Consider the following 13,239-nt stretch of genomic DNA (forward strand, 5'->3'; position numbering starts at 1 on the left):
TTTCAGATTTCAGCCCTTCAAGTCATCCACTAACTGCTGGACAGTCTTCATGCTTTTGTCATTATTCTCGCCAACATCGAGTGGTACCAAAATTCTGCTGACAGCATTATACCCAGCGATGACCGTGGTCAACTCTAGTACCTCCCTGTCGTTGAAGAATTCCTTCAGGTCCTTGAAGGTATTGTCCTTCACCTTGACATCAACCGTGACTTCATCCGTGTATCTCAGCACTGCCGTCTCTTTTTCGCTCAATCCCTCCTGTGTATGCTGGACGTTGCCTTTTAGTGTCCCCTTGGCAACGCCCAATGCCTCAGGTGATAGGCCTGCCTTCAATGCCAACGCTGCGTGGATATTCCATTCATAGACCGCGTCAGTCAGAATGGCGACCCGGGAAATCGCCAGCTCAAGCAGAGACTGTGGCACAATTGTCTCAGTACGAAGAGCGGCCACAAAAGCATTATATCCGTTCGCTACAGGCGGCGAATGAAGCAGCGTCAGATCGAGCGGGATGAGTGGTCGTGGACGGCGACGTGCAGCTATGCGAGCATAGGTTTCTGCCACAGATGATGGCGCATCTGCGGGAGGTGTGGACGGTGCGTAGGGAAGCCGCATTTTGTGTGGGGTGTCGAGTGAGGAGAAGACGGATGAGAGCGCAGAAAATACCAAGGAGCAGATGAGACACTTTTTATATCATACAAGCGATCTCTTCTCTCTTGGAAGGCTTGCCACTACTAGTTGAGTCCTTAAAATGTGAAAGCTAAGATGTTCGTGGATATGTCATTGGGCAAATATCTTACAACATAATTCAGCCTGTTGCTTCCTAACCACAACACTCCTTAACAGGATCACCGGAACAGCATACATCCATAACAAAAATCCGCTTCAGATACATACAGCAAAAATCAGAAAACTGAGTGCACCCAACCGGCCTTTTGGCCAGGTTTCAGTTTCGACAAGGTAACATTATATTCAAGATCCAACTCGGCCTTGGAATCCTTTGACGGCTTGAAGTCGAGCAACAGGTCGTCCTTGACAGCACAGACAGAGTCGCTAGTCACGTAAGGGTCGTCACGAGGGTAGAGTTGTGTGGTTACGGACTTGTACCCGTCGGCGCTGACCATCAGATGGATGTGAGCCGGTCGCATTGGGTGGCGGTCCATCAGTCTCAGTAGGACGCCAGCAGGTCCATCAGTGGGCAGCGAGTATGCTGTGGGGTGGTAGCAATAGTAATAGTATTCTCCCTTGTCGGTGGTTCTGAACTTGCCGCGCAGGTTGTTGACTGATTGATCATCGTCCTGGAAATCGTACTTACCATTGGCAGAAGCTTGCCAGATGTCCACCACGGCGTTGGGGATAGGTTGGCCAGACTTGCTGTCTTTCACTGTGCCGTGCATCAGGGTGACTTTGCCGCCGGGGAAAGGGTCTTGGACAATGCTTTCTCCAAGCTCACGGAAGGGAGCGTGTGGGCTCCAGAAAGGGCCGAGGATGGTGGACGATGTTGGTGTATCATCGCTGTCGAGCATGATCTTGTTGGCAACTTCGTCGACAAGCGACTCAATGCCCAAGACGTCGCAGATTCGTTGACCCTCGTTCCTCTTGGAATCGCTGATCTGGCCGATGGCGTTGGTGAACTGCACACCCTTCATCCATTCTTCTGGCGTGAGCTCGGTTTCACGAATGAAGTCGTGAACATGTCTGATCAGTTTGCCTAACAAAAATCTGGCCCGGTCTGGGGTCGCTGGACCCATGCTCTCAATCACACTGTCCGTGAAGTGGGGGTCATATTTGAAATCATTGTGAGTGGTGCCATTTGTGGTGCCATTTGTTTTGGCTTGCCCATTCGCCGTCGTGCCGTTGGCATCAGTGACGGTCATAGCGTGGAGCGACATCTTTGCGGGAGTGTGCTTGGAAGTCGAGCGTTTTCAGAAGTGGAAAGTGCTCGCAGTGAATCAGAAGGCCCGAAAATGAAGAAGAAACAATAGCAAAGGGCTGGTGACGATGACTCAATGAGGGGAGGCAATTGCAAGACTCAGGGTCGTCCTGGGCCATCCTGAAGAGCTTATATGCTTTCAAGACCGGAGTCGAATCAGCCGGCAGAGAAGGTCGGCTCCTCTCGCTCGAGCCAAAAACGACGCCCTTTCCTGCCGAAAGTGGGCGAGTTGTGGGCACCCAATTGAGCTGCTCGAACTGGCAAAACAAGTCAAGGGAGAAGCTCGTGACGGGAATATCTTTCTCCCCAGAAAACCTGGGGTTGCCGCGTCTGGTTGCCGTTTTCCATGCCTCGCCAATAGGCAAGCACCTTTAGCAATGAACATGCCCGGAATGACGGCCACCTAAGCTTCCAGACCCCGCACCGACCAGGCTTTGACGGATTGAGTTGATTACCATCCCACATCCGGCTGTTTCTGCAGGTCTCGGCAGTAGTCGTCGGCATCTTGTAAAGATGAGCATTCCGTCAACGCTTTTACATGCGTGAATATTGCAAGGGGATCCGATATAGTCGGACATTCCGAGGCCATGTGATAATACCATGTTTCTGTGAAAACCGTTCATGTCCTCGAGATGAAGCACCATCTGATGATCGGCACATGGACACCTCCTGGAGCCATATTCACAGTCGAGTTCGATGACGACGCAGGGACATTGAAGTTGGTGAAAAGAACGTCCATTCCAGAGGACGAGCCAATATCATGGATCACCTTCGATGTAAGCTACGGTCGTGAATGACGTCTCAAGAAGACGGATGGGGGCTGAGTATCGTTGTTTCTTAGCATGCCCGGAGGAACATCTATGGCGCTTCCATGAAGAAGTGGTCAAGCCATATGATCAAAGCACCAGACGATATTGCTCACCAGGTGTCGCATCCCATGAGCCATGATCGTAAGATTCCGCACGTCGTCACGAGTACACCTCGAAACTGATGCAGCGACAGCCCAGGCACAGAGCTCCGATACTAGAACAAGGGCGATATTTGTCCTAGCAGCCAAGAAGCCGCCTTATTGTGTTTATGGGAATCCATTCTACGAGCACGCTGGCTTCGGCAACGTGTTTTCCATTGACGAGAGTGGCAAACTGGACAAGAACATCCAGAACTACGAGTACAGTGAAAAGTCGGCTATTCACGGCATGGTCTTCGACCCTTCAGAAACATACCTTTATTCTGCCGACATGTGGGCAGACAAGGTCTGGACGCACAAGAAAGCCGCCGACGGCACCCTCACCATGGTCGGCAGTGTTGATGCACCAGCACAAGGCGACCATCCCCGTTGGGTCGAATTGCACCCCAGTGGACACTACCTCTACGTGTTGATGGAAGCTGGGAACAGATTGGGCGTCTATGTGATTGACGAAACCACGCATCTTCCTGTCTTTACGCACACTATCTACCCGCTCGTGCCCCCAGGTGAGCCTTCTCTCAATATCTGGTTAGAGAACGTGCATGCTAATTCAGGATACAGGTGTAAAAGATCTCAAGAAAATGTATCGGTCTGATGTCGTCTTTTGCTCTCAGAGCGGACAGTATCTCTTTGCAACTGCACGCTCCAATTCGCACAGCGTGACGGGCTATATCAGCGCATTCAGACTCGGTCCCCAGGGTCAGATAGAGCGACAGCTATGTATCAGTCCCACGCCGAACAGTGGTGGCCATTCGAATGCTGTAAGCCCCTGTCCTTGGACTGATGAGTGGTTGGCTTTGACAGACGATCAGGACGGCTGGATAGAGATCTACCGTTGGCACGACGAGTACCTTTCTAGAGTGGCTCATCTTGACATCAAGGAGCCTGGCTTCGGAATGAATGCCATCTGGTATGACTAGATCAAGCAAATTCTGCACTGTAACAGTGGTAAACCTTTAGTGAGTCTCCGATTCGTACAAATAGACCTCATTCTTCAACGTCATACGCACAAACGCATTTAGTCGAGATTCTCCAGGCGCTCTGCTCCGTACAGGGAAGGCGGGGTTCGTTCCGATGACCGGCAATGCACCTAGAGCCAGGCATCTAAGCACGGCAATTTTGCTTCCAGGCCGCCTATTGAGGCGCCTCCCATTGATGCCGAGGAATCCCGACAACAACAGCTGTTCAGCGACTAGTCTTGGTATCAAAGGTTTCCCAGCTTCGTAGGTCGAGGCAATCCACATGTTCAAAGTGCCTTAAGTTGCCTTATCGTCAGCTGGATAGAGACTATCGAGGGGTTGTACTTCCTTGAAGCCCAGCGCAGAGGCAGCGCTCGACGCATGAAATTCATCAGATAATACACTGCACCATTGGGAACGACGCATTGCTCAAGGTTGTGGTGAGGCCAAAAATTGCATCCGTTCCGCCATCATGGCGTCCTCAACGCCCACTCGTGGGCTGCTCTTTGTGACCATGCAGCCCAAAGAGACATTATCTGACGTACGTTTCCACGACTGGTACAACAACGAACACGGACCAAATCGAACACGACTCCCGTTTATACCGAATGGCTTCCGTTACCGAGCGACGGACCTTGAAGGCACCAAGAACGGAACGCAAGACAAGCCAGAGTATCTGGCCATCTACGATATCACCGATATGCAACAACTAATGGAGGAACCCTATCAGTACCTGCGAGCACCGCCAGGTAAGACCCAGCGTGAAATCGACGTTATGGCACAGATCTGGGTCGATAGGATGCTTTTCGACTTCATGGGCGAGAAGGCCAACGATAAGACTTTTGTCAAGCTCGAGTCGCCTGAGCACTTCGAGGAGAACCTCGGTGGGAATGGTCTGACGACGTGCAGATTCCAGCTTGAGGCAGGCCAAGTTGCTCAAGCCGAAAATTGGATCAAGCAATCGGTCATCCCGGTGGTTGAAACGGTTCCTGGATGGCGAAGAGTCTCGTGGTTCAAGAACTCGTACCTGGAACCCCGCAAGGACGGAAAGGTCGAGATAGTTGTGATCTTCGAGTTTACACCAACCGCCGAACCCAAAATCACTGGGATCTACAACAACCCACCTGTCGAGCTCTCAAACAGCAAAACCAGAAAATATGACCTCTTCTATACCTTCGGTGGAGCTGCTCGGCATCTTGCGATCGTGGCTCCCTGGACTCACCCGGACGGGGTCACCAAGACGATTCCTCACGTCTCCCCAGCCGGCTCAGCAATAGAGTCTACCGTGACGACACAAGACGGCGCGGTTCTCCCCTTCCGCCTGGAAGGCAACTCCGCTGATGATTCCCCTGTGCTTGTTCTTGTGAACTCCGTCCTTGTCACCTGGAATATCTGGGATCGGTTCATCAAGCACTTCTTCTCCACCCCGGAAAACCACAAATACCGCATCCTTCGCTTTCTGTCTCGTGGGCGCACATTTCAAAGTGGTACCACGTCGCCGGTGACTGTTGACCTGCTTGCTTCAGACATCATTCAACTCCTCGACAGCTTGCGAATCCCGCAAGCTGCAGCTTTGGTCGGCGTCTCACTGGGCGGAGCAACCACGTTGGCTACCGCCTTGAAATATCCCGCACGAATAAAGTCTTTCGTCTCCTGCGACACATCAGCAAAGTCGCCTGCAGGAAACAAGGACGCTTGGGGTCAGCGCATTGCCGTGGCAGAAGAGGAAGGCAAGACTCTTCGTCTCGCATCAGCATCTGGTGACGAGTCCTCGAGTGCTAGCCCGCAGCCCGTGGTTGGGGAAGAGCTTGCCGAGTTGACAGTCCGGCGCTGGTTCGTGCCCGAGTCATATGACGACCCAAGCATAGTCCCTGAGATTGAAAAGGTCAAGCACATGGTTTTCACCAACTCGTTGGCCGAGTTCAGCCGCGGCGTGGAGGCACTGTTCGATTATGATTACACGAGCTTGCTGCCGACTTACAAAGGCAAGGGTGCCTTTCTTGTTGGCGCCGGGGATGGTATGTTGCCCAAGGGCATGGAAAAGCTGTCCAAGGAATTGGGCTCGGCTGAGGGACGGTCTGCAGAGTTCAAGGTTGTGGAGGCTGCGGGACATCTGCCCATGGTGGAAAAGCCTACCGATGTGGCAGTATTTGTGAGTGACTTTTTGGCCAAGTAAATGAAGACCGATTCCCACCCTGTATACGATCTATATGCTACCTCAAACGAGAAAGCACATGAAAAGGAGCCTGGTAATGAGTGCGAGCAAAGTCAACCTTTCCACGAGTACGAATAGATCTGGGATGAAAGGGCAGTAGACGGTCTTGTCGTTTAGCATACCGTGAGCCAATCAGCAACGACCTTGGCATTAAAGTCCCGGAAGCCTCGCTAACGTTTCTCGCTGCGTCACATTTGATTCTTTCTTTCCCAATTACTTCGCTACCAGCTGCCTAGATCAGACGCTCAACATACACTCCATCGCGAGACCTAGAGAGTCCTGGTTTCAATCCGATGCCGAGTTGAGAAGGATAACAGGAGGGAACACCGGTCGGGCTCTACAACCGCAACTTTTGCAAAACCTTGGAATCTGTGGCTAACACTTTTATCAACCGAAGGCTAGGTGCCTGTTCCTGCCTACGACATTTTCCATCATATTCACCATGGCTTCGAGATCGCCCAGCCAGTCTGACGGCGAGGTAAACAGCTCAGACTCGGAAGCGAAGGCAAAGACCATACCATCTTTCCACAATAACAGCAAAGTTGACCGTCATACCAGACCATACTCTACATCGCATGGCGTTACGCCTAGATCACATCGATCGCGCTCGAGATCCCCATACCGAGTCCCGAGGGGCGAGAAACGTCCGCGAGAATATGACCATTCGAGAGGCGGATCGACCAACGATTCGCGGACGTTCTCGGTGAGATACGAAGACGAAAGGTACAAACACCATCGTCATGGTTCATACGACGAACGAGGCGCGAAAAGATCACGAACATACTCGCGAAGTCGCAGCAGGACCCGGTCGCCCTACCGGCGGTCACGTCATGACGACGCAGAGAAAGGAAAGTCAAAACCGACGGGCACACACGGCAAGCGCGGAAGAGATGGTAAGCCTTCAAGTCTTACTTCGACAACAGATCGAGGCAACAATCATGCTCTGAACCACGATACAGCCAAAGATGGAACGAGTGCAGGGTCCGTCGCGGAGAATACAAGCTCAAGCAAGCGTCAGCCTAACGAATTCAGTGCTACATTGAACGGCGCTGTAAATGATGAGGTTGACGATACCAAGACCATAGGCGAAGCAGCACTAATCGAGGAACGACGTAGGCGACGAGAAGCCATCAAAAACAAGTATAGAAGTCAGGCTTCTCCACTCTTGGTCCAGGCACTTCAACTTGGAGCAGGGCCAAACTCTGCAAGTCCTGGGCCAGAAAGTGCTGCTACCACTCCAGGCCGGTCTGGTAAGTTTCTCAATGCCTTTCCGACTCCTTGACTGACATTAAAAAGAATCGCCACCTTCATCAGCACCCCGAACGCCGCAAGACCTGTCCGCCCCACAGTCTCCGGCCGAGGTCAATTTCGATGCCAATACCGATCTGAGCAACCCTCTCAAGGGCTCTCCTTCCGCGGATGGTCCCTCAGCGGCCGACTACGATCCCACTGCCGATATGGAAGAAGAGCGAGCGCGACACGATAAACGTCTGTTCAAAGAAGATGAAGCGTCGATCGAGCACGCCGAGCATCAAGTCATCGAGCAGATGAAAGAATCTTCTGCAGCCCCTTTTAAGCCAAATGATGAATTTGACATGTTCGCTGATGCGGATGACGATGATGACATGTTTGCAGAGGCTCCAATGAAACCAAAGACCGAAGCAAAGGCCGCTCAAGCTCTTGATGCCAATCTCATGGACAATTGGGACGACGCAGAAGGATACTACAACACTATTCTCGGTGAGCTGATCCAGGATCGATACCATGTTACTCAAAACCTTGGTAGAGGAATGTTTTCATCAGTCGTCCGAGCTACTGACCGACATACTGGCAACGCCGTTGCCATAAAGATCGTGCGGAACAACGAAACCATGCGGAAGGCAGGCATGAAAGAGATCGACATACTGCAGGACATTGCAGCTAACGATCCGGAAGACAAGAAGCATCTCATTCGTCTAGAGGGCTCTTTTGACCACAAAGGCCATTTGTGCATGGTCTTCGAAAGTCTCTCCATGAATCTTCGAGAGGTGCTCAAGAAGTTTGGCAGAGACGTAGGCATCAATATCAAGGCAATTCGTGCCTACGCCCAACAATTGTTCATGGGGTTGAGCGTGTTGAAGAAATGTCAATACATTCACGCTGATCTCAAGCCAGACAACATTCTCGTTAACGAGGCGAGAAGCACTATCAAGATTTGTGATCTTGGCTCTGCATCGCCTATCACCGAGAATGCAACAGCACCGTACCTCGTGTCGCGCTTCTACCGAGCCCCAGAAGTCATTCTTGGCGTTCCATATGACTATGGTGTGGATATGTGGTCGATTGGTTGCACTCTTTACGAGCTTCACACTGGCAAAATCCTGTTCACAGGCCGGAACAATAACGGTATGCTACGCGCAATTATGGAATGTCGAGGTAAATTTCCGCACAAGGTGCTCCGGCGGGGTTCCTTGAGTTTTGACTACTTTGACGATTTGCTCAACTTTCGGTCCGAAGAGGTGGACAAGGTCACCGGTCGGACAGTGGTGCGCATGATTGATATAAAGCCGAAACCCGTCAAGGATCTGAGATCGAGGTTGATGCCTAAGGATCGACGAATGAACGAGCAAGAGAGAAAGGAGCTAGAACAGTTCATTGACCTTCTGGAAAAATGCCTAGACCTGCGACCCGAGAAGAGGATTACACCGAACGATGCATTGAAGCACCCTTTCCTTCTGAAGGTCAAAGCTTAGGCATGCGTCCCTTATACAGGATGGTTCATCGGCCGAAAGTCACCCCCCAAGCGATGTTCTTTATCCGCAGGCCCTAGAACTTGAGCATTCAAGAATGACACTATATGTCGAAATCATCATCACTTTGTATCGATCGATTTGGAAGTTCCAGTCATCGTCTCTGCTGATATCGTCTCACTCTTTCTACCGTAGGTAGATATCTCAAGCACATATAGGTTACAATTTCGAGACAGGCAGGTCTGCCGGCATCGAGCGTAAACAACGCGTCTCAGTCACCAGAAATTTCGTTCTCTTCTACTTCCGCCTCCCAGACCGCTTTCACGAGCTTTCCATGTTTGCTTGTATCCGTTTGTCGCTTGAGCCTTTGTCGACCCGTTTTCAAAGCGCCTGCGCGGCGTCCTTCCCAGCAATACGCCCGAATGTGAGCGAACGAAGCACACTGGTTGCTGGTGGATACTCGTTGTAGAACAGCCCGCTTAGCTCTCCGGCAGCGTAGAGTCCTGGAATCGGAACTCCCGTCGTCGACAAGACCTTGGAATCGAGATCACATTTGAGACCACCGTACGTGAAGGTCAATTGTGCTTTCATCGGATATCCAAAGTACGGAGGGTCCTTGATCGGATTGGCCCAGTTCGTCTTATCGGGTGAAAGGCCGGTGGTCCTCTTGCCGTCGAGCTCTAGCACCTTGAACTCCTTGTCATTGATAGCCGCATTGAATCCTTCGACGGTCTTCTTCAACTCCTTGGGATCCAGACCAAGCTTCTCGGCCAGACCTTCAATGGTGTCGCTCTGCTCGGGCTCTTGATCAGTGGTGTCGTATACCCAACCTGGTCGGAAACGATCCATGATCGCCTTGTCTGTGACAAAGTATGCCTGCTGGTCTTGGTCTCGCCATGTCTCGAGCGCGATCATTTCGAAGGTTCCAAAGAGGTGTCGCTGCCCTTCATCATAAAACCTCTTGGAATGTTTGTTGACGACAATGCCATATCCATGGCCCCAAATGACTGCGTCAGGTTTTGTCGCCCTGGTATCAACGAGTTCGCAGTGCATCCCACTCATCGACCCTGCGACCGCAGCGCCGACCTCCAAGCCCATCTTCAGGCCGAAACCGGTGTTGTACTTCAAGCCGGGGGCAATGAGCTCGAGATGTTCCGTCCTTGGACCGACGTATTGGGCCAACATTTCCCGGTTTCCTTCAAAGCCTCCGCATGCGAGCATCACCTTTCTACCGTGGACTTTCGCCAGGCGTCCGTCAGCCTTGCGGACCTTGACGCCATTGACAACACCGTCATCTGCGGTCAAAAGGTGTTCGGCCTGGGTTTCCCACATGACCGTCACGTTGTCGAATTTGCGGATGTTGTCGAACAGTGCGTTGATAATGGCATTGCCGCCGCCCTCGGGGAATACAAAATGCTGGTTGGTATTGAACTCGAGAAGAACATTCTTTTCATCGTGATGGTTGAGTTTGACGCCATGGTCAAGAAGATATTGAGCCGTGACCGGGACTTCCTGCTCCATCTTTGCGCAGTAGTCTTGATCCGCGAGACCATTGCTGACACGCTTCATTTCATGCTTCCAGTCTGTGTCAAAGTTGTTGTCTTTGTCCAGTCTGAGGTATGCCATTGTCCATCTGCTTGCACCACAGCGCTCACCTTCCTTTCCGGCCTCGATCAAAGCCACTTTCCCTCTCTTGCCGAGTTTCTTGCATTCTTCGAGGAAATTCAATGTGGTCATGGACCCTGCAAATCCACTGCCCACAACCACAAGGTCATAGACCTCGGGCCCTCCGCCCGTAAGGCTGGTCACGACTTCCTGTACGAAGGACATCTTCAAGCACTTTGACAAGATCTGGTGTACGGGGAAAGTACAACAGGGTTCAATCTGCCGCTTGTTACGAAGTATGATTGCTGGGAGGCCGCCTGAAGGCACGCCAACGAGCTCCTTTTGTGTTTTGTCCTCAGGAAGCATACCCCTCAGAACTAGAACTTCACCCCGCAAGAACACGAACGAATAGTATGTCATATCATAGCCGGGCAAGCGAGGGCACCTACCTGTGGTGAGTAGGCCATCCCCGCAGGCAATAAGTCGACACCCCGTGCGGGACAATCTTTGCTGGTCAGAGTAAGGACAAACACTCCATAAAAGGCACCGATGAGAGACCAAATCATGGTCCCTCGGCGTGAGTGGACAGACGGAGTCCCCGCAACCAACCGGTGGAAACAGTCAGTAAAGCCGAGGGAACTCGAGAGAATCAGACACTTTCGAGTCGGGCTGATCTTCTCGGAAACATGGACCTCGAAATGTCTTCCCTTTCTCGGAACTGGTCATCGCCGGACGTAACCACCTGGAAGCTTTGCTTGAGGGTGATGTAGATCGTACTGACAAGCCTGACGAATAATCTTCGACCAGCTGATGCCGAAGTCCGTTCAAAGACGGAGTCAACACCTTCGTATGTAGAAAAGCAATATGGTCGAATGACGTCGAACGTTTCTTCTTGACCCTGCCAATATCATCCCCGCACTGCAAGTCACTCCGGTACCGCTACACGGAACATCTGTCCAGACGTCGTTTGAGGTCTCCGACACTATCGATTGTTTCCAATAACATTCGCAGCATTCATTGAGCCTGTTCGACGAGTTCAGAATGGAAGGGGAATGCTTGTGCAAAGGTACAGTGCCGCATCCAAAACCCCTCAGACGACTTGCAGCCAATCAGATACGACGGCGATATACTAACTCACCCATAATCAGCTGTCCAGGTAAAGGTAAACGATGACAACCTATTCGGTGAGCAAAAAAGGGGACATCTATGCCATTGCGCCAATTGTCGCAAAGTCGCTGGGGGACTGTACGTTGCACTCCATATCGACCTGACGACCGGGCCGGGACGTTGACCACCATACTCGTCAGATATGGAGTGAACCTGCTCATCGAAGAGGAGAAAGTCGAGTTTCCCAAGGGAAAGGACAATCTGAAGTTTTACAGCGTCAGTAGTCGCGTTTTGTCATGCTCGCCCTGATCCATGGCTTACAACGGGCAGGATCCCGAGACGACGAGCGGGACGCCTGTGCAAAGGTAGGCGACTCGATTCTTTCAATTGATCAATACGTGTTTGAGACGTCTCATCTGATGGTAACGGCACAGATATTTCTGCCAAACCTGCGGGGTCCCGATCATGAGTGTAACGCCGATATATAAAGGCAAGATCGTCTTGAAACTGGGCATTGTAAGTTCTCATTTGGGTCTGCTCACAGCTTTGCTACTGGGAATGCCTTCGTGCATACAGGATGTCTGCTCGGAGTCGCAGAGTTTGTCGAAGCTACCAGTACTGATGGTCATGCGTACGAATAGTATCCAAAGTTACCGGTGCCGGAATGGGAGAGCTTCTCATCTCATCGACAGGCATGGGTGAAGCCGCTGGATGGTGCTGTCCAGTACAAGACTAAGGTGAGTCGAGCTGTTCCGGGACCGAGCACTTGGTTCGCATCAAGGGTCAATACGACTGGCGGTGCTGATTGCGTTTGACATTCAGACATTTGGTGAGAAGATGCCTGGGTCGATTTGAATTAGTAAATAATCCCGAATGCCGCTTCCCTGTGACATGGTGGAATCACAGTAAGTGTGGTCAGGTTGCATCTCGGAGTATGTCGAGGACGATTAGCACAGGGGACATTGGCAGAACTGGTCCACGTAAACGACCATTTGATCTTCTTGTTCAAGATCGTGCTTGCCCCAGCTGTCGGTTCATTGCTGGGCAAACTCCTACCATTGTAAAGAAAATCAGTCTGTCATGACAAAAGGCTTGGCAAGATGTGTGGTCGGATGCCAAAATTTGTTCGCATCTTTGGATTTATTCACACTGTAATGACACAAGCGATTCCGACGATCATGACCAATGGTCAATTCATTCCCTGACCCCGAAGTCCCCTTTTATATTCCGACTTCACCGTGTTCACCAATATTCATACTTCTGCAATCGCCCATGGTGTTCCATCCATATGCAAGTTTGCGATGGCTTACCTGGTGTTATATTGGCACCATCGTTGTCGTCCTTTGATCTTCGCACCATTCTCCAGGTGGCTGATCTGCACTTCCTCTCTATCGCTGACTGCGTCAGGGCCACCACCACTTTTGAACTGCTCAACTTCAACATCAATCTGGCTTGATCACGGATTACGAAGACAACCAATACAACCCTCAACATTATCCATCTGCCCATCTTGCTTGTGGTACATCGTCTCTTGCACAAATGAGGAATCTGCACCGCCGATCACAGCTCGCTCCGTAGCCTCGTCTCGTCAGCACAATCATGTCCATGACTGGTACCCGTCCCCGTTACAAGCACTTCTACTAGTAATCGAAAAAGTCCTCCCTCTACGGCCTTCGCGCGTTCAGTACAGAAATGGACGAGTGAAACTTTCCTTCAAATCCTATATC

At 51.4% G+C, this 13,239-nt stretch overlaps 7 protein-coding genes across 7 annotated transcripts; 4 read left to right on the forward strand and 3 right to left on the reverse strand.

Moving 5' to 3' along the window:
- Positions 1–9: 9 nt before the first annotated feature.
- On the reverse strand, positions 10–612 carry EDD37DRAFT_604768 (AhpD-like protein; the record flags this gene model as incomplete). Its single annotated transcript, XM_062814771.1, has 1 exon — positions 10–612. One exon carries the CDS (start codon positions 610–612, stop codon positions 10–12), a length of 603 nt encoding a protein of 200 aa, XP_062675786.1.
- A 119-nt stretch (positions 613–731) lies between these two features.
- On the reverse strand, positions 732–1,988 carry EDD37DRAFT_74467 (catechol dioxygenase). The gene has a single exon (XM_062820228.1). It carries the CDS (start codon positions 1,887–1,889, stop codon positions 903–905), a length of 987 nt encoding a protein of 328 aa, XP_062675787.1. The 5' UTR covers positions 1,890–1,988; the 3' UTR covers positions 732–902.
- A 574-nt stretch (positions 1,989–2,562) lies between these two features.
- Positions 2,563–3,817, forward strand: EDD37DRAFT_559051 (carboxy-cis,cis-muconate cyclase; the record flags this gene model as incomplete). The annotated part of the gene is made up of 4 exons (XM_062813776.1): positions 2,563–2,706; positions 2,772–2,880; positions 2,933–3,403; positions 3,459–3,817. The coding sequence occupies 4 exons, from the start codon at positions 2,563–2,565 to the stop codon at positions 3,815–3,817; spliced, it is 1,083 nt and encodes a 360-aa protein (XP_062675788.1).
- Positions 3,818–4,028: 211 nt separating this feature from the next.
- On the forward strand, positions 4,029–6,395 carry EDD37DRAFT_74780 (alpha/beta hydrolase). Its single transcript, XM_062820230.1, has one exon. The coding sequence runs from the start codon at positions 4,329–4,331 to the stop codon at positions 6,030–6,032; it is 1,704 nt and encodes a 567-aa protein (XP_062675789.1). The 5' UTR covers positions 4,029–4,328; the 3' UTR covers positions 6,033–6,395.
- Positions 6,396–7,059: 664 nt separating this feature from the next.
- Positions 7,060–8,803, forward strand: EDD37DRAFT_559095 (pre-mRNA-processing factor 4, variant; the record flags this gene model as incomplete). Its single annotated transcript, XM_062813778.1, has 2 exons — positions 7,060–7,321; positions 7,368–8,803. Coding segments are annotated over 2 exons (1,698 nt in total), but the record flags the coding sequence as incomplete, so codon positions are not given.
- Positions 8,804–9,181: 378 nt separating this feature from the next.
- EDD37DRAFT_645637 (succinate dehydrogenase/fumarate reductase flavoprotein subunit) lies at positions 9,182–10,630 on the reverse strand (the record flags this gene model as incomplete). The annotated part of the gene is made up of 1 exon (XM_062817649.1): positions 9,182–10,630. One exon carries the CDS (start codon positions 10,628–10,630, stop codon positions 9,182–9,184), a length of 1,449 nt encoding a protein of 482 aa, XP_062675791.1.
- A 506-nt stretch (positions 10,631–11,136) lies between these two features.
- EDD37DRAFT_74554 (Mss4-like protein) lies at positions 11,137–12,442 on the forward strand. Its single transcript, XM_062820229.1, has 7 exons — positions 11,137–11,471; positions 11,554–11,650; positions 11,713–11,788; positions 11,843–11,877; positions 11,947–12,028; positions 12,154–12,249; positions 12,335–12,442. The coding sequence occupies exons 1-7, from the start codon at positions 11,447–11,449 to the stop codon at positions 12,365–12,367; spliced, it is 444 nt and encodes a 147-aa protein (XP_062675792.1). The 5' UTR covers positions 11,137–11,446; the 3' UTR covers positions 12,368–12,442.
- The last annotated feature ends 797 nt before the right edge of the window (positions 12,443–13,239 follow it).

The sequence above is a fragment of the Exophiala viscosa genome (genome assembly GCF_022695815.1).
Source record: "Exophiala viscosa unplaced genomic scaffold EDD37scaffold_1, whole genome shotgun sequence".
NCBI lineage: Eukaryota > Fungi > Ascomycota > Eurotiomycetes > Chaetothyriales > Herpotrichiellaceae > Exophiala > Exophiala viscosa.

What these genes read in the sequence shown, in the direction of transcription:
- EDD37DRAFT_74780 (XM_062820230.1), top strand. Translation starts at nt 4,329, where the DNA reads ATGGCGTCCTCAACGCCCACTCGTGGGCTGCTCTTTGTGACCATGCAG.
- EDD37DRAFT_74554 (XM_062820229.1), top strand. Translation starts at nt 11,447, where the DNA reads ATGGAAGGGGAATGCTTGTGCAAAG. An exon ending in CGCAAAGTCGCTGGGGGACT is followed by an intron (nt 11,651 to 11,712) that starts GTACGTTGCACT and finishes CATACTCGTCAG; the next exon opens with ATATGGAGTGAACCTGCTCA. An exon ending in TCGTCTTGAAACTGGGCATT is followed by an intron (nt 12,029 to 12,153) that starts GTAAGTTCTCAT and finishes GCGTACGAATAG; the next exon opens with TATCCAAAGTTACCGGTGCC.
- EDD37DRAFT_74467 (XM_062820228.1), bottom strand. Translation starts at nt 1,889, where the DNA reads ATGTCGCTCCACGCTATGACCGTCACTGATGCCAACGGCACGACGGCG.